This window comes from Zeus faber (assembly GCF_960531495.2).
Source record: "Zeus faber genome assembly, chromosome: 8".
Taxonomy (NCBI): Eukaryota; Metazoa; Chordata; class Actinopteri; order Zeiformes; family Zeidae; genus Zeus; species Zeus faber.
Window position 1 is genome coordinate 11,330,285 of NC_137195.1, and position 27,911 is coordinate 11,358,195.

General features: G+C 48.9%; 2 protein-coding genes across 2 annotated transcripts in view; one reads left to right on the forward strand and one right to left on the reverse strand.

The window, feature by feature from the left end:
• Positions 1-1,781: 1,781 nt before the first annotated feature.
• On the forward strand, positions 1,782-11,136 carry nradd (neurotrophin receptor associated death domain; the record flags this gene model as incomplete). The annotated part of the gene is made up of 9 exons (XM_080004707.1): positions 1,782-1,914; positions 2,233-2,357; positions 3,040-3,185; positions 5,689-5,881; positions 7,354-7,486; positions 8,056-8,421; positions 8,975-9,194; positions 9,511-9,653; positions 9,779-11,136. The coding sequence occupies 9 exons, from the start codon at positions 1,782-1,784 to the stop codon at positions 10,090-10,092; spliced, it is 1,773 nt and encodes a 590-aa protein (XP_079860833.1). The 3' UTR covers positions 10,093-11,136.
• A 2,975-nt stretch (positions 11,137-14,111) lies between these two features.
• The window catches only part of setd2 (SET domain containing 2, histone lysine methyltransferase), a 19,555-nt gene continuing 5,755 nt past the window's right edge, over positions 14,112-27,911 (reverse strand). Inside the window, 19 exon segments of the mRNA XM_080004708.1 lie at positions 14,112-14,363; positions 16,343-16,444; positions 16,619-16,693; positions 18,386-18,497; positions 18,581-18,717; positions 19,196-19,321; positions 19,669-20,410; positions 20,504-20,861; positions 20,941-20,989; positions 21,278-22,624; positions 23,796-23,924; positions 24,287-24,421; positions 25,005-25,149; positions 25,285-25,382; positions 25,475-25,552; positions 25,915-26,038; positions 26,178-26,306; positions 26,772-26,903; positions 27,059-27,783. Of these exon segments, the coding sequence (XP_079860834.1) occupies positions 14,202-14,363; positions 16,343-16,444; positions 16,619-16,693; positions 18,386-18,497; positions 18,581-18,717; positions 19,196-19,321; positions 19,669-20,410; positions 20,504-20,861; positions 20,941-20,989; positions 21,278-22,624; positions 23,796-23,924; positions 24,287-24,421; positions 25,005-25,149; positions 25,285-25,382; positions 25,475-25,552; positions 25,915-26,038; positions 26,178-26,306; positions 26,772-26,903; positions 27,059-27,783 (4,905 nt within the window). The 3' untranslated portion in view covers positions 14,112-14,201.

A 27,911-nucleotide genomic window follows, 5' to 3' on the forward strand; every position in this document is an offset into this window, starting at 1 on the left:
CCGCACCGCTATCTCTCCCCGCCGGTGGAAAAATGATTATCTCCTCCGGGAGCCACGGTGGGAGGAACCCGACGGAGTCGCCAATCAGAAATCACACGGACGCGACCCCCACCAACACCACCCCCCCCCCCCCCCCTCCCCCCGGCTCCCGGCTGCAATCCTGTACTTTCATGTGTGTGTTTGAGAATATGTGTTAACCCTGTCGAGGGTTGAAGAGGTCGGGGTGGGCAACGAGCCCATTGACGTGAAGGAGGGCCCCTTTGATCTCCTGGAGGGCCCGACATCCTGCCAGCCTCCCCATAAACACCTCCAGGGCCACAATTGACCGTCCTCCAGTAAAAAAAAAACAAAAAAAACCTGAAGAGACGTGGAGGGTTTGGCATGCAGGGCGGCTGTGAGGGTCGGGGGGTAAACCTCTGGTCCGCGGACCCCACGTCAACACAAGAAAGAGAATAGAGAATGAGAGCGGGAGAGAAGGGGCGGGGGCGGGGGCGGGGGGCGGCCACCTCTGATCTGACCTCCATCCACAATAGCAGGAGGGGGTCGACACCTCGTTCTCGTTCCCCCCCCCCCGACGGCATTTCCCTCCCGACTGTTTTCGGAAACCCCGGACGGACAGGCCGGCGGGCGTCGCCGGGGGGATCCCGCCCAACCGTCGGTTGTCGCTCCCCGTCCCCGAGCGGCTCCCGCGCCGAGAACCTCGGGGGAAGAGGCTCATATCTCCTCCGACGATGGAGAGAAAAGCGTGACAGACTCCGTGTCCGCGGCCAAGCGCCAACCCCCGCCCCCCCAATTCCCACAGTTTTGAAGCGATCGGGCGGCGCGGCTCCTCCGAGAGTGTCGCGGCCGCGGGACTTTCGACGCGACCCTCTGTGCGCGGTTTTAACCAACAATACATGCGCCTGCTCTCTTGGGTCCGACGACGTGGTTTGATTTAAAGCCCGACTGGAGCCTGATCCTACCTGAACGGTGAGAAAGGGGGGTGTTTTTGGAAATGAGATCGCGGTTCAGCAGGGAGGGAACGGGCCTTCCCTTCCTCTCGCTCGTCCTCCGACCTCCCTCCCCCGCAGCGGCTTTGAAGTGCGTCCGCCATTGTTCCCCGGAGATCTCTCCATTTGTTTTCCTCTGAAGTCAGAAGACCCCCGTGGTGCATTCTCCGCGATTTACAAGGTGTGTAATCCACCCCTGTGTTTGTTTTCTGCGCTTTGAGATCAAACGGCAACTTTTGGAGCGTCTTGTCTGATCGGCATTGTGACACAACCCGGTTCACTATTGCCCTGTTGGCAATGAAAAAAAAAGGGGGGGGGGGGGGGGGGGAGTATTTCTTTTGTATTTGGTCATAGTCACAGGTAGAAGTCGATAGTCGACATGTCATTATGTACGAAATCATTATCTTTCGATTAAACTGACTTAAATTAATCGGAACTGTTGCAAAATAGGTCCGTATAGAAAAGATAACTTTGGCCTCTCAATGTGGGGTCCGGGGACCCCCTGGAGGGGGTCAGGAGAGGTTCCAGGGGCCCCCGGCAAAATTATTGATAGTTGGGTTTCACCTTTATTTAATTTCACTGATATCGTCCTAATTATGGTTATTAATAGTTTTGTATTGATAGCACAGGTATGAAATTTGAGTTAAATCATATCTAAGAATAATACTAATAATTAAAAAAAAAAAAAACAACACATTTTAGATTGGGGTCTCATAGACTCAAAGCGTATCGAATAAAAAAAAAAAAAAAAAAATCCGGGGCCCGTCGTGTATCACATTTGGGGTCCTCGATATGAAGGAGGCTGCTCCCCCGGCGCCGAGCCTCTCTCGGCCAATCACGGAGCAGCTCTCGGAGGCGGAGGAGGCGGAGATCCGCCGCAGAGAGCTACATCTACCCATCTGTTGCAGGGCTGCAGGGGAGACTGGTCGGGCCACGCCGAGGCGGAGGGAGGAAGAGCAGCGGGCGGTGGCGTAGAGGGAGCTTAACGCCGCAAATTCCAACTTCAAACCCGGGAAAACAAGGTTGGGGCCGCGCCGGGGGGCACGACTCGATCCACCATCCGAGTGATCTCAAGGGGGTTTTTGGGGTTTTTTTTTTTTGTTCGTTTTGTTTTTGTTTTTGTTGTTGTTTTTTTTTTTTGTTTGTTTGTTTCCCCCCCCCCCCCCCCCGAGCTGTGCGTCGGCTGCTTTCCCTGGACCAGATGCGTCGTGGGAGCCTCCTTTCCGTGCGCCTCGCTCCGTAGAGTGCGGAACAAAGTTGGTTCCGCCGCGCGTCCCCGCCGTACGCAGCACCGGGAGCGCGCTCACGGGAGCCGCGGGACCCGGAGACATGGACGCGCTGAGGCTTCTCTCACTTCTCCTGTTGAAAGTAGGTGAAACCTCTTGAATGCGAATATGGTGAAGCGCGGCGATCGGCTGTTTGCTTTGACGTCGGCCGGCGATTGTTTTTCAACAATGAAACGACACAATAACTATGAGAAAGGTTTACACATGGAGCTTCGACAATGACCTACAGTCATTTGCCTGTTAAAGGTCTTCACAATGGATAATTATCACTATTATTATTATTATTATTATTATTACTATCACTATTATTATTATTATTATTGTTTTTGCTATTATTATTATTATTATTAGTAGTAGTAGTAGTAATATGACTATTAATATTATAACTATTCGATTACTATTATTATTGTTATTATTACTATAATTATAATTGTTATTATTGTTATTATTATAATTATTATTATTATTTTTGTTGTTATTACTTTTATTATTATTATTACTACTATCGTTATTTTTGTTTTGTCGTTGTTATTATTATTATTATTATTATTATTATTATTCGTCTCGTGTCACAAGAAGAGACGTCAGAAAGTCGGGGAACCTCCATTATTATGGATTATGACTAAACTGTGTATCCGCATACTGTACATTCACGTCACATCATCGACGCAGCGCTAGAAATCCAAGCTGCCACGCGTGGTTTGGCGTCCCGCGCGATAACGCAAACCCACTCCCACGTGCACTCACGGAGTCTTCCACTCCAGCTGGAAAGGCCCGCGGGGCTCGTTGTGTGTCTGGACGTGTCCTCCGTTGGATCAAAGCCCGCAGATCAGATCACCCTGCCCGCTTATCAGATGGTGCATTGTGATGCCATCCAGCCCTGCTTGGATGTGTCTTCCCCGCTGGAAGGGTGGAGCAGCGGGAGGAGCAGCAGCAGCAGCAGCAGCAGCAGCAGCAGTAGTAGCAGCAGTAGCAGCAGTAGTAGTAACAGTTTATTTCAAGTGTGAGCTGCATTTTATTCTCCTGTGGTTTGGGAGGCTTTCCCCTGCATCATTATTTTACAACATAATTTCTTCTGCCAATTAACTAAATAAATATATATTTTTTTGTGTGTGTGTGTGTGTGTGTGGGGGGGGGGTCTGTTTTAGTTTTGGCAGTGTATCGGTTCAGGGGCGAGATCCCCGACGATTGTTCGGGCGGGTGTTTGTTTTTTAGTTCAAGTTGACTGTAGCTTGCTTATTCCTGGTGGATGTCTGGCTTGGTTTTTAAAGGTTGTGACGGAGCAAAGCAATTATCATTTTCTCTCGGCCTGTGGTGGAGGGGGAGGGGACTGCCTCTCACACAGTCATTAGAATTTCCATGTAGTAGTTTGTGTGTGTGTGTGTTTGTGTGTGTGTGTGTGTGTGTGTGTGTGTGTGTGTGTGTGTCTGTGTGTCTGTGTGTCTGTGTCCGTCTGTGTGAGTGTGTGTGTGTCTGCGTGTGTGTGTGTCTGCGTGTGTGTCTGCGTCTACTTTCTTTTTTAGTTCTTTCGATGAAGCGGTTAAGATATATATATTACTTTTCTCAGCAACAAAGGCCTGCATGATGCGATGTGCAGTCTGTAGTAATTATAATTTTGGGGGTATGATTATAACATCAGATGTATATAATCACAAGGAAAAGTGAAGAAAAAGTAGGCATCCCTTGAAATTATATGGAACATTATTGTTCCTGCATGTGGGAAAATTGTGGAATTTCTAGCATCAGAAAAGAAACGAGATTGAAAGTCGTTGAAGCAGGTATACAGGCATGGAGGCAGAGGGAAATGGGTGAGAAAGGCAGTCAATACTGAGAGGAGGTTAAACTCCCCCGTCATTGGTGCATATTTGTGGAGAAGGGGGATGCTCCCCGCCTATCAGTCTCCCGACCACGGCCGCCCTCTTTTCGGGAGGCTTTCTAACACAGACACAGTGCAGCAGCTCCATCCTCCTTGACCTCCAGGGCTCCTGTTGCTCATTTGCAAGACTGCATCTGCAAATAAATTCCCGGTTGAAGACAACAACCACAGAACAAAACAACAAACACGCCAGGCCCTGGGAGGGTTGACACGACGAGAGAGAGTGTGTGTGTGCGTGCGTGCGTGCGCGCGTGCGTGCGCGCGTGCGTGCGCGCGTGTTGACGGAATGCCTCTGACAGCCGCTGAGCAGAAGGGCTGTGTGTGAGCTGAGTGGTGGCGGAGGCGTGGGCCGGGTGGTCCCTCTGTTCCCGCTGGGGATCCCCCTTCAGATTTGGGCCTCGCCACTTAAAAACCCAGAGAGCGACTGCTTCCTTTCTCCCAGAGAGGAGTCGGGGATAAGATCTCAGAGTCGCAGGCGCCTCCTAATGATTTAGTGGCTCGGGTAAGTGGGTTAGTCCAACTTTAGCGTGCGGAAGTATTGATCCTGCGAGAGTTTCCCACACAAAGCTTAGTGCGTGCGTGTGTGTGTGTGTGTGTGCGTGTGTGTGTTGAGGTAAATGCAGTTATCCACTGTAGTCTGCCTGTGTGGTTTGGATTTAAGTTAAAAAGCTTTGACTAGGACTTATGAACTCCATGTATCCATCAGTCGGACATGATGATCTTCCAATAACCAGAATAACATCAGCACCGTGGTTAAAAGCCTGCGTTTGTAGTAGCAACGCTTTCAACCCCTCGATACCTCGCAAGACAGACGGATCAAAAACGTCTTTGACAACATTCGGTTCCTTGATCAGCATCTTCCTAAATATCGTGGTGTTTATGAGCGAAAGCAGACGTGACAGCGTCGTGAAAGATAAAATAAGGGATGATGTGCGTCAAGAGGTAGAGTCAAATGTGCTGCTGCAAACCGTTTAAATGTACAAGCACTTCCAACAAAATGTTGCACAATCATCGAGTTTTGACATGTAACAGGATAACCTAATGACCTAATTATGAGGGGAGGGAAGAAATGATCTCACACCCAGATATTTATCTCATAAATATTGCTGTTGTATTCTCTTTATATTGTATGGCGATAAGGGGCTATATGGTTGAGATAACCGCTGTCAATTACCCTGGCTTTCCTCCATATACACCCCGAACAAACACCAAAAACATCCAAAAGCCACAAAGTAGAAAAGACGTTACACCAATTTCTGGCGTTTCAAATCGCGAAGTCGTCCGGTGCCTTAAAGAATAAAAAAAAAAATAATAATCATCAAATCCGTGTTTGTCCTTTGTTTCCGGGTAGATTTGTGTCGTGAGGAACAGTGAAGACGCACGCCGCCTTCACAAACCAGGAAGTAAAAACGATAATAATGCAACATGAATCTCAAATAGTGGAGCGTCTCCCCTTCCCCTCCTCCCTCCTCGACCGGGACGTGGGCTGAGTATTTCATTTCGTATTGGGCGCTTCATATTGTTGGTGCGGCGCCAGGGGCCTGCGGCGGCTCGGGAGTTTGGCCCCGAACCAGAGCCGGAGCCGGGGCTTAGGCCGGGCTCTAAACAACCCGTCGGGAGACGACGCCACCGCCGGCCAAATATTTACGCGAGTTGTGGACGCGCGACGGATGGGTCAATGGCCGACGGCTGAGGCGCTGCGCTTCACACGCGGGGGCGGGCAGGCCAGGGTCAGGCGGAGGTCCGGGTCCCCGAAGACGCAGAGGAACCGGTCACAGTCTGCTGGCCTCAAACGTGCCCCCCCCCCCCCCCCCCCGGCCTCTGATCTGGGGGTCTGGGGGGTTAGTTTTGATATGGTTCCTCTCTAAGTGCCGCTGTAAAACGAAAAAGCCTCTTATATTGTTGGAATAGTAGACCCCCAACCTTTTTTGTTTTTTTAAGCTGATACTAGAATCAGTAGGCTGGAAAGTTTTGTGGGGATTATCTGTGTGTGTGCGTGTGTGTGTGTGTGTGTGTGTGTCCGCTGTGTGTGTGTGTGTGTGTGTGCGTGTGTGTTTCGGTGAGTCTTTCTCTCGGCGTGGCTGCGCAGGTTCACACACGCTGCCCCTCGTCCCTCGTCAGACACTCGAGAGACGTCGGCTCGTTTCTCTGTTGCTTTTTTTCTCATCTCGCGGCAGGTCGGTACTTAGACATCTGTTTGCTCTCATCAGAGCCCGAGGCGCGTTCGGACGATCTCCACTAAAGTATGTGTGTGTGTGTGTGTGTGTGTGTGTGTGTGTGTGTGTGTGTGTGTGTGTGTGTGCGTGCGTGCGTGTGTGTGCATATTTAACATGCCGCTGTTAAGATCCAAGATAATGGGTGGGGTTGGGGCGGGGGCTGGGGGGGGCGGTCGGGGAGACAGTTCTGACCTTCACCTGCAGGGCTGGAGGACTTCAAAGCCCCCACCCCACACACACACACACACACACACACACACACACACACACACACACACACACACACACACACACACACACACACACACACACACACACACACACACACACACACCTAAACAGACACTGTTGCTGGCCTACCTGGGCTAATTGACACCCTCGCCCCGAGGCTGGAACCATCTCTTTTATATCGCTCTCCCTCTCTCTCTCTCTCTCTGTCTTTTTAAGGAGGGCAAGTACACGCATGCGCACACACACACACACACACACACACACACACACACACGCACGCACACACACAGCCAATTGCCCACCGTCATTCACGCTGATTTGGAATGTGCCAGAGTAAAGAGGGAGAGGGAGGGCGTGCGGGAGGAAGCTCTTTATGTTCCTCACTTCCTCCTCCTCTTCTCTGACTGTTTTTCCTTCACCCCTTTGTGTCTTAACTCTTTCCACCGGGTCCCGAGCCGCCTGATTAAAGCCAGGCACCCACGCTGGAATGTCTGATCCATCCCTCACGCCTCCGCCCTCCGACTGGAGCCGCGCTACACCTGGGGTGAAAACTCGAGCGGATCTTAAAGATAAAGATCGAGACTTTCCCTAAACTCCAGTCGTTTGTTTGTTTGTTTTTACTCCCCCGGTGGGACGTTTTGCGAGTTCTAATTATCGCGGCGTGATCGCTCCTGCGTGCATCAGAACCTTAAGGGCCTCCAATCTCGAGCGTTTTTTTTATCACATTTTTCTAACCGCCTCCGTTTGGGTTTTAGGTGGCCGTGGGAGACGCCTGTGCGAGCGGCCAGTTGGCGGAGTCGGGGCAGTGCTGCAGCGTGTGTCCCGCTGGCTTCGGGGTGGAGGTAGAATGTGGGAGAGAGGACACCAAGTGCACGCGGTGCCCAAAGGGTAAGATTAACACAACCTCACCCGGTTAAGGTTCCCAGTTAACCCCTGCCTGTCCGCCGCATTCGTTTGTTTCCGGCTAGGTTTACTGTATTGATTTGACGTGTATGGACTGTGAGTGGAGAGGGGTGGATGTTCGTGTGATTTGTGATGTCTTTTGAGTTTTGTGTAGATTTAAAAGGCTTATCTTTTACAGCTCTCTAATAAAGACAGAGCCTACGCAGACAGACGGGTCGAGGAAATTTACTGAATTGATTTCATGTTTGAGGATGATACTGTCAGTAAATGATTCATGACAGTATTCACCGGCTTGTCTCTGGTTTAGATTAAATCACTTGTATCGATTTAGAAACAGTCTTTGTGTGTCATCGCATGCTGAGCGGTCAGCAGAACAGGAAATTTTGATGAATGAGCTTTGAAAAATGAAATGGCGCCGTGCCAGAGTGGAGCATGCTACGACTGCCTCATCCAAGTTGTCTCACTCGCTTAGAGGCGAGATTATTTCAGACTGGGACGTCTTCAAATTCACAAGGGACTCACCTCTCTCTAAGGACTCCCTCTTTGCGTTCCAGGATCCTTCTCCTCGTCCGCAGACCTCTCCCCGTGCCTGCCCTGCGCCCGCTGTCCGGCGGGCATCCCCGAGCTGGCGTCCTGCTCGGCCTCCCAGGACACGCACTGCGAGTGCGGGGAGCACTTCTACCTCTGGCGGGACGGGAGCGGCGGCGAGGGCCTGTGCGCCAGCTGCTCCGTGTGCGGGCGCGGCGAGGGGGTGACGAGGGAGTGCGGCCCCGCGGGGAACACCCGGTGCCAGGCCTGCGGCCCCGGCGCCTTCTCGGAAGAGCGCAGCGCCACCAAGCCCTGCCAGGTCTGCTCCAAGTGCTCCGACAGCGAGGTGGAGATCCGAGCCTGCCAGCCCAACTCCGACACTCTGTGCATGGGTGAGTTGAAGGGAGGATGAAAGCTAAAAGGGAAAGATTGAAAAAGCAAAGCGCTTGGACACGTGGCCGACACCTGCACCCACGCCCTCGTCTGAACACAACACTTCTAGATTGGAAACACGAGCGCTGAGCGAGCTCTTAGCGGCGGAGTGCAGCGGGTATGAGTTTAACAGGCGGAACCCAAGGGGGCCGGGGTGGGCCGGGGTGGGCCGCTGACCCCGACAACTTTCTGGCTTACACCCACGTGATCCCGCTCGCTCTCCAGAAGTAGGGTCATCCGCGCACATGCGAGGGGGGCCGCGTGTCACGGCCCCCTGACCCCGCGCGGGGTCAGCCCAGTAACCTGGAGCCTTTGATCCCGAAATAGCGGAGCCGCAGGAGGGAGAGGGAGGCTGCAAGAAGGGGCGGGGCCGAGGCTCCCAAACCCCCGGGGGGATTTGTTTCGTTCGTACGGGGGCTGTCGAGGAATCATTTGCAGCTGTAATTCGCTTCTTCCAAAATATGTGCACGCACGCGGATTAATAGAGTTTTATGTCCACCTCCATCTCCGCAGACAAGAAGCTGCACATCCTGTCCCGTCCCTCCGCCTCGGACGGCCCTCCCGAGGTTCCTCGCTGGCCCGACTTGGGGGAGACGGAGGGGGAGGCCAGCGTGGCCCCCGGAACCCCCAAGTACACCCCTCAGGACGAGGGCGGCAGCAGCAACATCCTGGTCTACGTGTCGGTCCTGGCTGCCGTCGTGCTGGGCCTGCTGCTCTACGTCGCATATAAATGGTGATGATTTGTTTGATTTGGATCGCTGGCCTGGTGACAGGGTTGCCATCCTTCTGCTGTCATTGACTTGTCTTCGTTAAAACTAACTCATATAATGATGAAACATGTAAGTAACACTCACTTGTTTATTTTCATATGAACCATCTCTGGAACGGAGATGATTTTCAGGTTTCCCCGACAAAGTCCTCTTGAACAATCCATCCCATTGTGCGGCCCGAGATCCTTGCTCTAATCTCTCCCTTTTATAATGTTTTTTTGTACGAGGGGGGAAATGAGAAACAGTCGACTGTACAACTTTCTCCTCCGTTCTCCTCAGCTGGACGTCGTGTAAACAGAAGAAGGCTCTGTCCAAGGCCCGAGCAGCCGAGCTGGGAACATCTCCAGAAGGAGAGAAGCTTCATAGCGACAGCGGCGTTTTCCTGGACTCCCAAAGCCTGCAGGACAGCCAGCCCTCCAAAGGTACCGAACGAAACCCGCTCAAAGAGACCGACTGGATCATAATGTTTATTATTTCTCATTATTCTTGTCCGTTTGACGAGGCCAAACAGTGAAGTAACGGCGCATTTTGTGTGACATTTCCGCAGCCAACAAGAGGGACAGCAAGCAGGACGGCCGCCTGTACGTCAACCTGCCGCCCCACAGGAAGGAGGAGGCGGAGCGCCTCCTGCAGGAAGGAAGCGGGCGCGGCTGGAGGCAGCTGGGCGCGGCGCTCGGCTACGGGCCCGAGCAGCTGGACCTGTTTGGGCGCGGAGAGGCCCCCGCCCACACGCTGCTCTCCAACTGGGCCCAGCAGGAGGGCTCGTCCCTGGGACTGCTGTGTCCGGCGCTGGTCCACATCGAGAGGCCGGACGTGGCCACGGCGCTGAGCAGCCCCTCGCAGGGCGTGTCCTTGGTGTGAGCGGAACCGGCGTCGGAGCGGTTAGGAGAGACGCTCTGATGTCAACACCTCGGTGACATTTAAACGCTGAGGAGGTGGCGCCGGTAAAGCTGCCCCCGTCGTTCACACCTCTGACAAATGCGGAGCTGAGAGTTCCTGTGGAAACTTTCCGTGCCTCTCTGCGTTTCAGGTGGAATCGTCCGAGCGAAAAAATGTCTCCTGCTTTCTCTCTTCAGCATGGATCCACTGTATATACTCTGTGTGTTGCTATTTAAAAAGAGGTGGAAACGATCGGTCTCAATACTCTTCGACAGCTTAGCGGAATAAGTCAATTCAATCCGATTTTTTTACAGATTTTTACGAATACATGATGTACCAATACCTCTTTTTTGTATTGTATTTTAACTCAAACTCATCTACACAAACAACAATCGTAAAGCGTCTTTGGCATCACTTTTGCTTTTCCTTCGCCGTGTTCCTTCCTCCTTCCTAAACAAGGCTTGGTATTTTTATTATATTGTATTATATACTATTATATTTGCAGTGAAGACGTAAAGCAACCGCTGCTGCCTGTGACACAAAACTGAAGCGGAGCCGAGCTATCATACACGGAGCTCTTTGTAATAATCATTGATGCAAATTGTAAATACATTCAAAATTGATTTGTTGTCTCTGTGATAGTATTGTGGCTTACAGCAAAATATATTTTGGAGGCACGAAGACTAAAGAAACCCAATTGAATTAGTGTATTTACTTCACGGCGAACTGTTCACACATTAGAGCTCAACAAAAGGAAACTTTTTTTTGATAGAATCCAATTTTCCCCACTCGGCGTTGTATTTGCTTCTTTATATCTCAATCCATCAATGATTGATCGACCATTTCAGCACCGGAACCTGGGCATGTATTGTAAGTGTGCGTCATGTTTTAAATGGACCATGTGAAGGCTTCTGGTCGGTACAATTAGTATTTCAATGCTAATCACGTTTTATTTCTATATTCCAAAATCGTTTGTCCACATGTTTTTGTAAGTATTTGATTCAATTAAAAAATAGTTTTGACAAATGACTGAGTTCTTAATTTGTAATCAGCTGCTATCAAAGAAAGGAACAACATGCATTTTCTGTAAATTGATGTATTGTGGATGGTAAATACATTCTATACATTATATACTATTATATATTATTCCTTGATGCGTGTGGGGAGTGAAGTCCAGCCCATCTGGTTTGATCCCAGAGAAGAGCTACTCGTAGCACAAATTGGTGAAAAAGTTAATGCTGCTATGATAGAAAGGTGTCAGAACACACACAGTGCATCACAGCTCGCTGTGTATGGAACTGTGTAGCCGCAGACTGGTCAGTGCCCATGCTGACCCCTGTCCACCGCCGAAAGCGACTACAATGAGTGCAGAGCAATGGAAGAAGGTGGCCCAGTCTGATGATCACCTATTGTTTTACATCATGTGGATGGCCAGGTGTGTGTGCATGGTTTACCTGGGGAACAGATGGCCCCAGGAATACACAACATTAGGCAGGTGGTTTTAACGTTGTGGCTGATCAGTGTGTATTATATTCAGCAGTCAGGCCTCCACAACACATGATGTCTCCCAATGTCTTTGGGAGTGAAACATACCTCCAAGGCCCTTAGGACATATGCAATCCAGTATCAAAATTAATATAACATTTGCATGCGTAGTATCAGTTGCATGGCTAAGAAGCAAACGCAACCCAAATGTAATGTTTGTTTGTGTAAAGTGCCCAAGTGTCAATATCAAATCATTTTCTTATGGCTGTTACCATAAACTACAGTACGTAGAAGAAGCTGATTACTCAGAGCCTAAGGCTGCACTAATGTATCCCCCACTATCGTGGTTTAAACGTTAAAGGACATTTCCTATGCAAATCACATCAAAATGTAATTTTAGGGATACGCTACAGTTTTGGTTTTTTTTGGAGGGGGGGGGGGGGAGTAATAAGTTCATGCAAATATTTCTCCGTCGACATCAAGACGCAAAGTGATTTGAGCTCGCTCTTCGCTTCACTCGGAGCTCAAATCTGTTAATGATCGCCGGGGCTTTGCTGCTAAGTGGGAGCAGGCATTGTGCACGGCCTAGGGCTGCGTAACATGCCGTCACGAAATCCAGACGGGACTGCTTAACTGCGGTCGCGAGCGTACAGGCATGGGCCTGGGGAATGCACATACATGAAGAGGGGGGGGTTGGGGCAGAGATGGACCCCCCCCCCCTCCATCTTTCGAGCGCTCCCCGATGCCTCCAATGAAAGCCGTTGATGACTTGGATTCCCTTTGACCGGGGCCAGACATCTGGAGCTCCTGATCCATCTAAACCGGGATCGGCGCGCTCGGTGGTTAATCACCTTTTCTAAAGGTCACACCAACTTACCTCTCCGTGACGCCGCCCGTGCAAGGATTTCAGCGCGAGGAATGAGACATCCATTCTACAAAAAAAAGTTTTATTTTCTTTTTAAAATGTTTGTACACTCAGTATGACAATGTGCTTACACAATACTTACAGAAGAGTAGGGTGAAACGTTTGTACATAGGAAAAAAAAAAAAAAGAAAAGAAAAGAGTTGAGAATCACCCCTCGCGCTGAAATAAAAGAGGGCTGTGTGAGTCTGTGGGGTCCTGGGTTTGTTAGGGTGACGTGGGTAAGCGCCGCGGTCGGGCTGAGCTGGTGAGGGTGTGGGCTGCTCACCCCACTCCTGTGTCCAGGCTCGTTAGTATTTCACATATTTACACGTTGAAATCAAGAAATCTGTCGCTTATTTAAACATTCCTCCAGACTGCTTTTCAATATATTCACATATAAAGCAATATACATGTGTTGGAAACATTGTTTGATGCTATTTAATGGTCAGACAAAATGAGAGATTAATGGATCCATGCTTATAAGAGTTGAACCATGAGCACGACGGGACAAACCGCACACTAATGTGCATCAGTTTTACAGGGCGAGACAGAATGACCGTGGCTTATCGCTGATGAGGAATAAAGAAGAACAAATTTTTTTTAAGAAACTGTTAAAATCACACAATGCTACAACATCACTGAGAGAAGAAAAACAAAAACGGGGGCAGGGACAGGCTGGTGGAGTAGAACCATTATGGGGACCGACGCGTGACAAAGATGGTTTTCCGAACCCTGCTCGTTTACCGGTGTGTGAACTGATAAAAATGTACGAAAACTTCTGAGCCACAACGCCCTCCGTCCTACCCGCTGTTTCCCATATTGGCTGATCGGGGTTGGGGTGGGGGAACATAGAGTACAAGCTCCGTATACACAACCAAACAACTGTCACATCCTGTTACCGCGAAACATCTCCCGCCGCTCGGCGAGGACGTTCCGCTTGGGAGATGGTGGACTGGAAAACGTAAGGAATTTCCATAGGACACCGCACTGACCTCACACTACATCATGCATTCATAAAACAACAGCGGCTCCAGAGTCCTGTGGTTGGAAGGCAGGGGTTTGAGGAGTGGAAGCCTGGACCTCCACCGACCGGCTAAAAGCAGCACCAGATACAAAAGAAAAAAAAAAAAAAAATCAATAGCGGGGGGATAAAAGCACACTCGAAGAAGACCTATGTAGGGGGAAACTTTCCAGTCGACATTGATCCTTCATCAACAGTGGAAAGTACTGAAGGGCAATGAATAGTCCTTAAATTAATCATTCTTGATGGGGGCGGAAGGGTTTAAAAAGTGTATTCGGGGGGGGGGGGGTGGAAATGTAAGAGCCACAAGGGGGGAGGAGGGGGAAAAAAACAAAAAACGTTAAAACCAAATATGCCAGTGAAAACAGTCTCTGTAGCACCCTCTGGACACTGCGCCCGGAGGCTCCGCTCGTTCCACGGCTCCCCTCAACAGTCCGGTGGCGAGCGGCGGGACCGGGGAACGTCCCGGGCGGCAGCTCAGTCTGAATCATAAATAAGTTTTTCGGAACCCCACCTTCCCCCCCCCCTGCCCCCGCCCCGCCCGTCCTGAGGTTGACGGATCCCGAGCGGCGCGCCCGGTCTCGGGGCCGGTTTCGCACGCGGAGGACTCTGCGGAAGGCGAACCCCAAAACCCCTGCGTCGCTCGTTGCTGTGTACGCCCCGGGGCGGGCGCGGCGGCTCCTACTCCAGCTCCGTGTCCTCTTTGGGCCGGTACACGGAGCCGAACCTCTGCATGTACTTCTTGATGTACTCCTTGGTCTTGTGCTTGACGTTCTCGTTGCACTCCAGGTCCTCGGGGTTCTTGCACGCTTTCAGCTCTTTATTCATAACGCCGTGGGTGAGCTGACAAAACATCGCGGAGAAGGAGAAAGTTAAGACATTTTGGCGTCAAGGCAAAAAAAAAGCCAAAGGAGAAAATTATGGTTGATAAGGTACGGGCCCCTTTCACAGCGAGTCCGACATGATTTTCATGAGTTTTTAGCACAAGCACTTCACAGCAGTTCCATCGCGAACATTTAGCTCGGGAATTTGCGCCGATCCCAGCAGAGAAATTAGGCCTCGCGAGATCACAAGAGCAAAAGCAAACACACACAGAGCTGACAAGCAGCAGCAGCAATGAGAAAGTTGTTGTATTGAATCTAATTTGAGTCAAATTTTTACGGACACTAAAAGCACAGAAATCCAGCCGGCTAAGATGAAAGATAAAAGGCCCCGTCGGAGAGCTCAAAGATATGCATGGATTATTTAAGGAAAATAACGTGCGTTTTATCTGGTGCACACAACCACAAAAAAAACAACCAAAAAAAAAAACGATCAGACTTGGTTTTATCTGGTGTGAAAAGGCCCGAAGACAGTGCGGGTGGAGGACTCGGGAGGCATTCAGAAGAGCCTCCACCACTCTGTAATGCATCTCTTCAAGTCGATATTCTTTTTCATTTTGAGAAGCGTGCGTATGTTTAAATTCTAAGTGCGGTAATTTTTTTGGGTGGTGTAGCGTAGCATGAAATTAGGATCTATACAGGCCCGTCTTGTCTTTCCATTTCTAGGGGGCACTCGGTGTAAACCACCAGTCAATACAAAACCACTACGGAATCTCTCTTGGCAAAGAATGGACCCAAATAAGAACTGAAGGAAAGATTCCTTGAAATCCCTATCTTTACATATATCATTTAGAAACAAATAACGACATCCATAACAGTAGTCTGGATGTGTTGTCTGGTCCAAATTTCATGGTCCGACATAAAATGTATATTATTTGGCTTAAAAGGAAAAAAATTATAAATAATGATAATGAATAAATAATGAATAATGAATAAAGTTCATGTGTGTGCATTTTTCCTCTGTTAAGAGGAAGCTTGAAGAAACTTTTATTGAACTACGTTGCTGCCGACACGTTTGATTAGGTCTGTTTTGAGCACTCAGAGACCAGACCTATACTACCAAGCAAGTTCAATATACCCAGGATATATTTGGGTTAGCTGGCTTCACTCAGCCGAACAACCACAGTCACGCATCAGCGGTGTCACGACGGTTGTCATCAGCTCTTCAAGTCAACCCAGGTTTTCTAACCCAGCTATAAAATAGAACATGAGAATGTTCTATTTTTAATTTCAGAACAAAATCACAACAACGAAAAACAGCCCGTTACTGGTTTTCTGATATTGGCTTCTAAATCAGATATGAAATGATCAAATGATACACAAAAGACGGCCCCATCATTAAGACACGAGTAGATCCGACTATAATTAAAAAGCTGTATTCTGTTAAAATGAATGTGTTGCTTAGATGTATTCTGAGGGCGTGACAGTTGTGGAATTATTCTTTCAGTTGCAAAGCTGGCAGTGTTAAACGGTCTTGAGCAAATAAAGAACAAATATTAAATTAGAATTAAAACCGCTAAGTAGGCTTGCATGCAAATCTCATAAGGTCAACAAGTACAAGGCTTCAGTGCTTTAGTCGGCCTCTGTTTTGATCAGGGAAAGCCAAAAGGGTTTGGTCGGCCCCACGCACCAAGGTCCAAGGGATCCCCTGTGAACCGTGACGCCATTTTCCAAGGGAATCGATTGGTCAGTCGGCAGCACTTTTATACGCTTTATCTCATCCGTTATCTCAGACACAACCTGCTGCCGGAGCAGGTTAGGCGTGCGTTACCATGGCGACGTACCCCGGTGAAAAGTCAACACGGCTGTGACCCGGAAAACCCGGGGTTGGACCTGAACTTACCCGGCTCAACCCAAATCCTGCGCTGTAGTGAAGGCAAGTTTTTCATGGGATTATTTCGATGTATAGAAATAGAAACTTTAAACCTAAACCGGCATCACCTTTCTGGCCAGGTGCTTGAAGTCATCCGTGTTGCTGATGCGTCCGAGTTTGCAGTCCGGCTTTCGGAAGGGATTCAGGCATTGCACTATAAACTGGGACATCTGACCATCACACAAACACACGCACCACATAAAAACAAGTGTTAAAAAATAAAAAATTACATTTAAAAAGCATACAATAAAATATATCCGCAAATTGTTGAAATTCGAAAAAATGGAAGTTGTTGGTGCAGGATTAAAACGACAGAGGCACGTCACAGGACAGAACCGGCTCACCTCTTTGCGGAATGTCTCTTTGCTCTTTTTGGCGAGCTCACTGGAGGTGTCCGCCTCAGCAGTCTTTGTGGAGAACTGTTCGAAACACAACAGAATAAATAAAAAAACAAAACAGCACCTTTTAATAAACAACGGAAAAAGCGAACCTTACATGAGTAAAATCACACAAAAATAGAAGGATGAGGATATGGAAATAAAGGAAAATAATGGCACCAAAAGAAAACAATCCATTCCGCCGGAGGAGAGGAAAAGGGGAAATATTATTTTCCCCCCTCTCTTCAAAGGGCTGTCATTTGATTCAGCTTAACTCCGTCTTTTGATCATTAATCTTTGAAACGTAGGGCCTTTGCTATTTCTTGCTCGCAAAACAACACATTTCCTCAGCTGCGACGGCTGACAGCAGTGGCATTTCACGGTGACGGAAATCCAACTCCGGGACGGAAAGATTCCACGGTTCAAACGGCAGGCTGCGCCGGGCCCCCGCGTGCGCCTACCACCCCATGAAATGGCCATGGAGGTCAGCGTTCCCGCCCAGAAAGCACCTGGTCGCGACCCCCCCCCCCCCCCTCCACGGGACAGGAGGCAATTAAGCCAGGGACATCCTGCCGGGAGGCTCAACACGCAGGGAACAGCTGACGGCTGGCGCCCAAAGCGGGGCGGGTCCCGACATGGACGCTCTACTTGAGGGGGCACTCCACCAGCGGCACGGAAGGGGGGGGCTCTGAAGGTTGAAGAGGACCGAGCCGGCCGCCAAGAGTCGCTGAGGTTTGGGCTTCAAGGTCGCGAGACTCAAGCTATCCAAACACACGTATGAGCAGTAGAGCCATTACTGGAACCTTTTTTTTTTTTTTTTTTTTTGGATGGTCATCATCCCATTCCTAAGAAGGGAAAAAAAAGATCTCTTCATCGCCCTCTCCATTCCGTTGGGGGGGGGGAAGAAAAAAAAAAAGATCCCAAGGACAAAAGGGGACACTTGCATATTAAGACTATAAAACGAGAAACCGCAAATAAACGACTGCAAGGTCCCCCAGCTGCTTTCCATTATCATCAAAGGCGGAAAAGAAATGAAGAGGGAAAGCAAATGAGACGGAGGGGAAAGGAGATGAGCCGCCCCTCCGCTGGCTGCCAGGGTCAGCTGTCCTGGTGGGGGCCGAGCGCCACGCCTGCCGAGCAAATCAACACCAAGTCCGACAGCTCACGCAGCCAGTGGTGAACTCGGCTGCCACGGTTTGGAAACGTCCCGCCAAGATGATACGGCGCCGGCCGCCCGGTGATCGCGTTGCGATCGCATGTCTTTTTCCATTGAAACCCGGGGGTGAGGAGTAGAACGCGACGGCTGGGCGTGGCTGGTCGCGCAGCAAGTTTCGACAAACCGCGCCCAGGGCAACGGCATTTTTCTTCCAGTGTGTTACTGTTTGAAGTTACAATGATCTCCCTTGGATCCGCGCTGAAAGTCCCCCTCCCTCTCCGTCCTATCCCATTCCAGATTCATGGCGCAGCTGAAAGCAATCACTTGTGCAGCATCTTCAATTACCTCGGGGAACAAACAATATAAACCATGTTTTTGCATCAGAGCGCAGGCGCCCGGGGAACCAGATAAACGCTGTAGGTTACTTAACGCCGTCCGATGAGGTAACGGTGTCACCGTTTTAAGATTTGCTTCGGCAACACACGGGACGGAGAACATTGGTTTGCACAGATATCAGCGGAGACTCGTTTAAAACCGCCTTTGACGTCACGGACGCACATCGGGCGCTGAACCCTTACCTTGGAGGGGTTCTCATCGTAGGTGGGAGTTCCCAGGTCCATCTCGGATTCATGATCTATGCTGGCGTTGTCACTGCTGCCGTCCCAGGCCGGAGGGTCCCACTGAGTTTGCCTGAGGAGCAGACGGAGGGCACGTAAGGAAGAAACGCTGGCAGATAACGGGCAGATGCTGACGGTCATAAAAGCTCAACCCACCTGGTGACCACATGGTAGTAGTATATCTTGCCTTCTGGGTCCCGTGCCACTTTCCAGCTGGGAGGTAGAACAATGGTTTTGGGCTTGGGTGGAGAGGGAGGAGGAAGGTCTATCACATTGTTGGGTACAATCATTTCCTAAAAGAGAGAGAGAGAGAGAGAGAGAGAGAAAAGGAGCAAAAATAAAAAAACAAGGGTTGTGCAACAAGTCAAATGGGCTGAACTTTTAAAAACAGTGAGTAGCAGAAAATAATCTTGCAGGGAAATTGCCTTGGACTATATTTTGACATTTGACTGAACTTGAAAAAAAGTAAGTTCTTTAAAAAATGTTAAAAAACAAAACAGTGTAAGCACCATTCTTGCATCCCCGGCATACGTGACCACATTTTATTTAACAGTTTGTTGTCAAAAGAGATGACAATTCTTTTTCATTTTCATTAATTCAACACCATCTCCCCCTAGTGGCCAGAATGGACCGTTGCACCAATGATGTGATCCTATCACACCGTTAGGATCACATCATTGAGGTACAATAAAAGCCATTGAAAAACAAGAGTTCTCTCTATATCTCAGCGGTTGCTTTGGACAAAAAGGATAAGTAGAGAATTTGTGTTACCTGCTGAACAGTTTGGGAGGTGACGATGGTGGTCACCGTGCCTCCCTGCTGCACCACCACTCCCTGCTGGTGGCCTGTGTAGACTGGCTGGCCGTGCAGGTAGCTCGTCGTGGGCTCAGTGTAGGCCTTCAGAAACACAAAACACAGGCTGAAGTGAGAGAGAGAACATGCCCATTTAATATATGGTTGGAATTTGCTCATAAGACGGTTCTCCTTGCCAACTAAGGTAATACATTAAAAGGGGGCACATTATTGTATATGTTCTATAACAATAATATTGTTATGCAACATTGCACATTGCTTACTTTATAATCAAATTAGTTGTTTTTTTATTCTACCTTTTACATTCTTGAGCTTGTCTATTACTTACTATTACTTTTTACTTAACTAATAAAGGGGATAAGGGATTCATTAATAAAGTACTATCCAATCTCATCTTGTTAAACATGAAGCATGTAGCGATGGGACTTCACCTGTATGACAGGAGTGCTGGCCTGAGGGTAGCCAGTGGGGATGCTGTAGATGGTCTGGCAGGGCTGGCCCTGGTAGTAGATCGCTGTCTGCGTCTGAGCCTGCGATGGGGCTGCAGCGTACTGCTGTGCTGGCTGGGTCTGCACGGTGACTGCCTGCTGGGTGGTGGGATCCCACAGTGTGGCGTAGCCACCTGGGTGCTGGCCCTGCACCTGCGTGGCCGTCTGGGCGGGCACGGGAAGGATAGCTACCCCCGGGTCCTGAGCTGCTACGCCCGGTTGGACATACTGTTGGGCATTGCCGGGGTTTAGGTCTAGAGGATTGGTGATGTGTCGAGAGACCGGGGCAGCCTGAGTTGTGGAGGGGGGAGAGGGCAGCCCCAGCTCCGAGATGAGAGGCTGTGGCGGCGTCTCCTCGTAGTTCAACGCGCCGACTATAGGCTCCACTGGGGGGGTGGGAAGCAAAACTTTGCCTACATTGGGGTTAGTGGGGTCCACAAAGGTCTGCATGGGGTACCCAGGAGGGTAGGTAATGAAGCCAGGGCTGGAGGCGTAAGCCAGATTGGGATCATAACCCATGCTCTGGAGCTGTTGTTGCTGCAGCTGCTGCTGCTGCTGCTGTTTCTGGGCTTCTCGCTGAGCAACCTCTTGCTCAAACAGCTTCCTGCGCTCCTCTGTGGACAGCTTGTTCCTCTCCTTTCCACCGACCGCCCTTGGCGTCTTGCTGCTGTTAGACGGATCAAACCTTAAAATGCAAAGAAAAGAGTTAGGTCGCAATTTGGAACTAGGAAAGGGTCTGCTAAGATTAACCTGAAAATTAACCTAAAACGACCCGTACCGCTCCTCTGGTCGTCTGCTGTTCCTCTCATAGGATGTAGACAATGGGGAGGTGGAGCGCCTCCTCCACCGTTCACTGCTGCGTGTTTTGTCAGATGCACGATCCCGATCCCGGTCCCGGTCCCAGTCTCTATCATAATCCCTATCCCGGTCTCTGTCCCTGTCCCTGTCCCTGTCCCGGTCCCGATCCCGGTCCCTTTCCCTATCTCGGTCCCTGTCTCTGTCCCTATCTCGGTCTCTATCCCTATCCCTGTCACGGTCCCGGTCTCGATCCTTCTCCTTGTCACGCTCCCTTTCACGTTCCCGGCTCCCAGAGGCCGTGCGTGGCGTCAAGGCTGCGTCACGATCTCGGCTTCGATCTGTTGAAAGGATACCCAAGTTATTTGAAGCACACATCAGGAGCCCAAAATAATAACAGGGACTTACTTATTAACTTACCATTTGTTTCCTTCTCTACCTGGCTTTTCTTCGGTATCCTGTACACCTCCTAAAAGATTGAACATACATTTTACTTCAAGTTCTTAAAAACAGGGTGTGGGAATTTTACAAAAAGAAAGTCATGGTCTGGTATCTTTTAACATAAACCAATTTTTTTTTTTTTTTTTTCTCAAACATTAGGGGCAGTCAGCTGGATCTATTCTCTCAATACTGAATCAATTTCAGAGAATCTGATGACAATCCCTCGGGCTGACTCCCAAAGATTGCAAAATTAAGATTAGGTTAAAAAATACCAGAGCCTGCGTTTCAGTGTGTGGATGTCCTTAAAAGATCTTGCCTTCAGGTCTTTCCAGCTGTCAAGGAGTCTGGCAGCCATGCCGCTGATGTCCACAACACCAAGCTGGGGTTCCTGGCTCCTCTCACTCTCCACATCCGAAAGCCCCTCCTCTTCATCCTGAGAGGGAGTCCCCTCCACTGGGGCCTCCGCTGGGATCTCCGCCGGGGCATTCACTGGAGCCTCCGCCGGAGCCTCTGCCGGAGCCTCCAACGGGGCCTCCAACGGGGCCTCCAACGGGGCCTCCAACGGGGCCTCCAACGGGGCCTCCAGAGGAGCCTCCACCGGGGCCCCCACCGGGACCTCCAACGGGGCCTCCAACGGGGCCTCCAGAGGAGCCCCCACCGGGGCCCCCACCGGGACCTCCACCGGGGCCCCCACCGGGGCCTCCACCGGGGCCTCCACCGGGGCCTCCACCGGGGCCTCCACCGGGGCCTCGGTGGTCTCAGAAGCTGTACTTGGCTCTGGGGTGTCAGTGCTGGGAGGAACATCTGCGGCACATTCAGCCGATTGATCCTCAATGACTAGAGGTTTCTCGGCCTCTGTGTTCTCTGCCTGGGCGTCAATCTGCTCTGCAAGCTGCTGCGGTAGAACCTCAGGCACTTCAGATCGAGTTGACAGAGTTTCTGACTCTTGGGTTTTCGTGCCGTCCTGTTCCCCTTCCATCCCTACACCTTCTTGTACTATTTGCTCCCCCTTTCCATCCATAGGTTCTTCACTGGTCCCCTTTTGAACTCCAACTGCATCGCTCAGCCCGTCAATCGTTTCTTCTTCGATGTCAACATACTTCACCTCGACCTCCGTTTCTATTTTGTCTTTTACTTCTTCCCGTTGAAGTTGAATCTGTATGCTCGGATCCATCTGTGACTCTTCCTGTTTCTCCCCTTTCGCCACTTCCGTTGGGTCTTCAATTGGGCCCTTGGCCTGAGGGACAGCTTCACCCACTGGGTCTACCTTCACCTGTTTGCTCTCTGGCAGCCTGGCAAGTGAGGATTCCTCTTCCTCGTCGTCGTCCTCCTCCTCATCCTCCTCTTCCTCCTTCCCATCAGATGCTTTGCTGGTGTCAGAGAGCGCACTGTCCAGACTGTTTTCACTGATAATTTTGAGGCGCCGGTAAACAGCCCGTTTTGGGGTATCGCTCTCCAACTCTGGTCCCAGTTTGGCAGTGGAGCCATCGGGAGTGTTGAGGGGGGTCTGTGCGCGTGATGTATTCTCACTGGAGTAGCCGTCCAACTCAGCCGGCTGTGGGAGCGTGTGAGTCTGGGCCCAACGCTGAATGAAGGTCAGAACTCGGCTCTCCTCTAACATGTTCTTTGTAGAGATGGGAAGCACAGAGAGGGTCTTCATAATCTGTGAACAGAGATTCAAGTAAAAATGAAATGGCACAAGCAATGTGCAAACATAACTGCGGGTCTGAATTGGAAAACTTCAATGAGGCGGTCTCATCACGCGCACGCGCATCCTCCCGGTTACAACCTCCTCCTTTTCTTCCTCATTTACTGCCATAACTATGACAGAAAGAGGCCACGTGACCAATTGTTGTTCCAGTTTTCCTGGACCTAATTAACTCTGTTACTGTTTTTTTGATACATGTCGTCCAACATTTGTTTTTTGTGAACATGTTGGTTTCTACGTTTGTTGTTCCGTGTACATGTTGGTTTCTACGTTTGTTGTTCCGTGTACATGTTGGTTTCTACGTTTGTTGTTCCGTGTACATGTTGGTTTCTACGTTTGTTGTTCCGTGTACATGTTTGTTTGTTTTTCCGTGTACATGTTTGTTTCTACGTTTGTTTTTCCACGTACATGTTTGTTTGTTTTTCCATGTATAAATGTTTGTTTCTGATTGTTTTTCCATGTACATGTTTGTTTCTGTTTTTCCATGTACATGTTGTTTGCCTCTGTTTTTCCGTGTACATGTTGTTGCTTGTTTCTATGTTAGTTTTTCCGTGTATATGTTTGTTTCTTTATTTTTTTCTTCCATGTACATGTTTGTTTCTTTATTTTTTTCTTCCATGTACATGTTTGTTTCTTTGTTTTTCCATGTACATGTTTCTTTGTTTTTCCACGTACATGTTTGTTTCTATGTTTTTTTTCCATCTACATGTTTGTTTCTTTATGTTTTTCCATGTACATGTTGTTTGTTTCTATGTTTTTCCGTGGACATGTTTGTTTATGTTTTTTCCATGTTCATGTTGTTGTTTGTTTCTATGTTTATGTTTTTTCCATGTACATGATGTCGGTTTTAATGTTTATTTGTCTCACCCGTGGTGATTCTCCCCCTCTTGGGGGTGTGATTAGTTGTTTATAGACTCAAACATGGTAAAATAGTTCATCAAGAGGGGGATTGGTGGCGGTTCTGTACAACAAAAAACTGTACTTAAGAACTTAAATTCCATGACTAACTCTGTCGTAGATGCTATGGCATACATATAGTCTGTGTCCTATGCCCAGCATGCTGACAGCACAGGTAAAAAAAACAAAAACTTGAATGACTTTATCCTGATATGAAGTAACATCTTACCTCAAACTGTAGTTTGATATTGTTGGCACTGTTGCCTTTGGCTTCCGACAGTTCTACCATGAAGATCCACAGCAAAGACAAACCATGATGGTCTAGAAACTGCTTCAAGCACGATGGATTTTGAGTATCCTGTCAAACACAAAATGTTATTAAAGTTGAAACCATCAAAGATAATATGTCTACACACTGTGATGCAGCTACTGCTGAGTTAAAGGGGCAGTGTGAAAGATTTACGGAACAGACTTGGCAGAAATGGAATATAATACTCATAAGTATATTTTAATTAGTGTACAATCGCATGGAAATAAGAACTGTTATGCTGGCTTGTTCCCTTAGAATGAGCCGTTGTTATCTAGATGGATGACCGCCATGTGCACCACCATGGGGAGGGGTGTTCAGTTGATTGCCATCTGCAACCTCACTGCTAGTTGCCGCTAAATCCTACACACTGCCCCTTTAAGGCTTGTTGCAACATCAAAGCTGTTTCTCACTTGAATCAGCTTGAGGCAGATGAGCTTCTGGTCCATGGTCTCCACCCGGACCATCAGCCTACAAAGAGACACCACCTCTTTCTCGTCAGACAGGCCTGCTCCATTCTCCAATAGAGCCTCCAGCTCCTCATCCACCTTAAGCATCAAACAGGAAACAGCAGCAAAGTCATTCTACAAGGAACAGACATATTTCTGAGACAATGTTGAAACTGAAATTGTGCATTGGCAGATACAGAGACAAGACAATCACAACATTTTTAATATGAAGACTTTACATGTGGAAAATAGTGAACCTACTAGAGTCCCAGAATTCCATAAAAATAAAATATATAAAAAGAAAATAAAAAAAAAAAAACACATTTAGTTTTTTTGCAAAATCTCGGTTCAGCTGCGTCTTCCCTCTAAGACGTTCAATTTGTTTTCTCAAGCGGTACGCCTGCTTCCGGTCCATCGATTTCTTTTGTACCAACGGGGTTTGAAGAGAACCGTTTTCCGTGCGCGCATTGAGACAAAAGACCATAGGAAGGGATCTTAAAATAACCTCTTTTGAACAGCGATATTTATGGGCACTGGAGCTCTGAAAGCAATCAGCCACGAGCCTGCGCAAACCTGACCCAGTAACAGCTGCACTCCGGCCGCAAAGGGGGGGAATTTTTTCCTCCTGGGGAGTGGCTGCTGAAGAGAAATGCCTCTTCTCAAACAGGACCAGGACACTGACCGTGGTGAGAGCGCTCACTGTGTCCTTCTTCCGGCTGCGCTCCTTCTTCATTTTGCCTCCAGCTGCTCGGACACTGACTCTGTTCTCTCCACCCAGGAAACCTCGGCAGCTCGGAGCCCCACAGAAGCATTTCTGGGCCTCTTTGCTAGTGGGTACGACAAAGTGGAATAGTCGAATAAAAAAAGGGTGTTTGTGTGAAGCATGTAAGACAACATTTTTTTTTTTTTTTTATTAAATAAAAAATAAAAAAACTGAAATAATGCTGACTGGCAACCCTCACCCATATCTTTGGAACTGGTAATCAAAAGTGAGCTCAGTTCCAGCAGGGACCGCCTTGGAGGTGAAGAACCCAACCCTGAGCTGGCCATTAACTGTCCACTGAAAAGGAGGATGAAAGTCATGATGTTGAAGGCTACTTTCAGAGTGCTGATCTGCTACGTCTATTCAGGCTTAATGCTCAGCTGATTTACCTTTTGGGTCTCACAGTTTGGCTCGCAGCTGTGGTTCATGAATCGTGAGCAATTACCCTTCAGTGTGGCGTCAATGATCTGAAAGGACAGAGTGTGATGTCAAGTAGGCTTGGGCCAAAATTCGATAATAGAAAATATTGAGATCTTCGCCACCACATGCAATATTTTCACAATACCCCTCCCTCCTCCTCCGTCACTCTCTGTGGTCCCGCTCAAGCGGCAGAGCGCACAGACAAAGCTTATTCACTTACACGCACAAAAAGGGTGAATGTGGCCATCACAGCCCTAATTTATACTTTATTTATTTCTTTATACTTATGCTCAATTTGGGGTGTCGCGCAAGCCTCATGTCAATAATTTTCCTCAACCACGTTATCTAGAGGATTACACGTGCAATAAAGATATCAACATGACTAATAAAAATCTAGAAGTTCACCTACCTCATTATTTTTTAGAGCCATGAAATAGTAGTGGATGTTCTTATTGCGGGCGTACTCTTTTACTCTTGTTTTGAATTCCTTGTGGTCCAATACCTCACCACAGTACTCCAGAACAAAGGTGTTCCTGAAACCAAGGGAACATGAGAGAACAATACGTAATTAGTTCCCCCACCGCTCAAATTAGCGGTTATATAAATTGACATCAACAAACTGAAACAGAGTCGCCATGTGGTATGAAAAAATTAAGCGTTAAAAAGACTTACGCGGGCATATCTTTAGCTGCTCGTAGCCCCCAGCCCTTGTCTTCTGTGAGAATAACCTCAAAGTCGGCATGCTGTTTCATCTGAAAGCGTCGATTGGAGCAGTAAACTCCATTTAAGCACCGCGATGAGCTAGGGGAAAAAAAATGTTTGGAGAAAGGGATTAAAATCAAAGTAAGAAGATCTTTCCCATGATGTACTGTTTACATACTGGGTTTTTCTTTATACAAAGAATTAGCTAAATTTGATGTTTATACATAGCGAAAATTTCGAGGTGTTGGTTGCTGCTCAAAACGACTTATGCCAGCAGGTGAGATCAGGTACACAGCACTGCTATGGAGGAAGATTCCAGGAGAAAAATCAAACCCAACAGATTACCCCAAATGACACAAACTTGTAATCAAATGACTGATTCAAATTTTTTTTTTGGGGGGGGGGGGGGGATGTCAAGCCTCCCTTAAGTTTGTTTCTGTTTCACAAATGCATGTGTTTTCATGCGATTATTTTGACAATAAATAGAGAGAGAGAGAGAGAGAGAGAGAGAGAGAGAGAGAGAGAGAGAGAGAGAGAGAGAGAGAGAGAGAAGGCACTACTCACCACTCAATCATCAACAGTCTGTTCAGGCAGTCCTCTCCGCAAGCCAAAACTCCTCGAGAGCGCTCGTCCCTGGACAGTATGGAGCACTCACACTGCATTCGCTTGATATCTCGATGGGATTTGCTCTTTTTTCTGCAAAAATAAACAACATGTGGGCATGAAGACTCATTCGATTGAGATGTCCTTTATTTTTTTTTCCAAACACATTAAAGATTGCAACAAAGGCCACTGACAAACATTGAATGATAATTCATAAAAACAATCACATACTATAAATAAATCCTTACCGCTCAGTGAGATAGAGGTTCTCCTCAATCAGGTTGAAGTAAGGCGGCATCTTTTTAGACTTGGCAAAATCTCTCCATTTATTTGCGTCCTGAAACTCCTGGAGGGTGAGCGAAGGGCGGTACGGCACAGCTTTCAGAAGTGATTCTTTCGAGTCGTCGCTTTCGCCGCGACGCTCTCGCTTGCCCGTGGGTCCGGGCTCCGCCTCATTGTCCGAATCGGACTCTATCTCCGGGCGCCTTTTCTTGGGGGGGCCCCTGCCTCTGTGGGGTCTGAGGATGTCTTCTCTCGGGGGATCGGAAACGGCAGAGCCCCTGCTGTTGCTGCTTATTTCGTTGGCTTGGACAAAGGTGGATGAGCTGTCGCTGCACCCAACGGCCGCCTTACTTTGATCAAACGCTTTGTGGCCGTTGTCATCCTCGTGGTCGTTGGTCAGAGAGTCGGGATGGACTTGACCCAGAGGATCCTGAAAATGCTGAGGCACATGGAGGTAGGGTGGTCTGCTGGTTTGCATCGTGGGCAGCTGATGGGCCCAGGGGGGGTTGCTCTGTACGCACTCCAATCCCAGGAGAGAGAGTCCTGTCTGTTTAGCGTTCAGCGACTGTGGCCCGTAGCTGCTGTCAGGCTGCTGGTACGTGCTGCTGGGCTGCTCCGACTGAGCGAACTCCCAGCCCAGGCCCAATCCGTTCTTGGCGTTGACGTCGCCAATCCGCGAAAAGCCCTCGTTCTGGTAACGGGAGAGCGTATGTTCGTCCCTTCCACTCAAATATTGTTGCCCGTGCCCTTGCTCGGGCGGTCTAAAACTTCCCAGGCTGTGGGCGGGAATCTGGTTCGCCGCCATAATCTTTTGTCTTT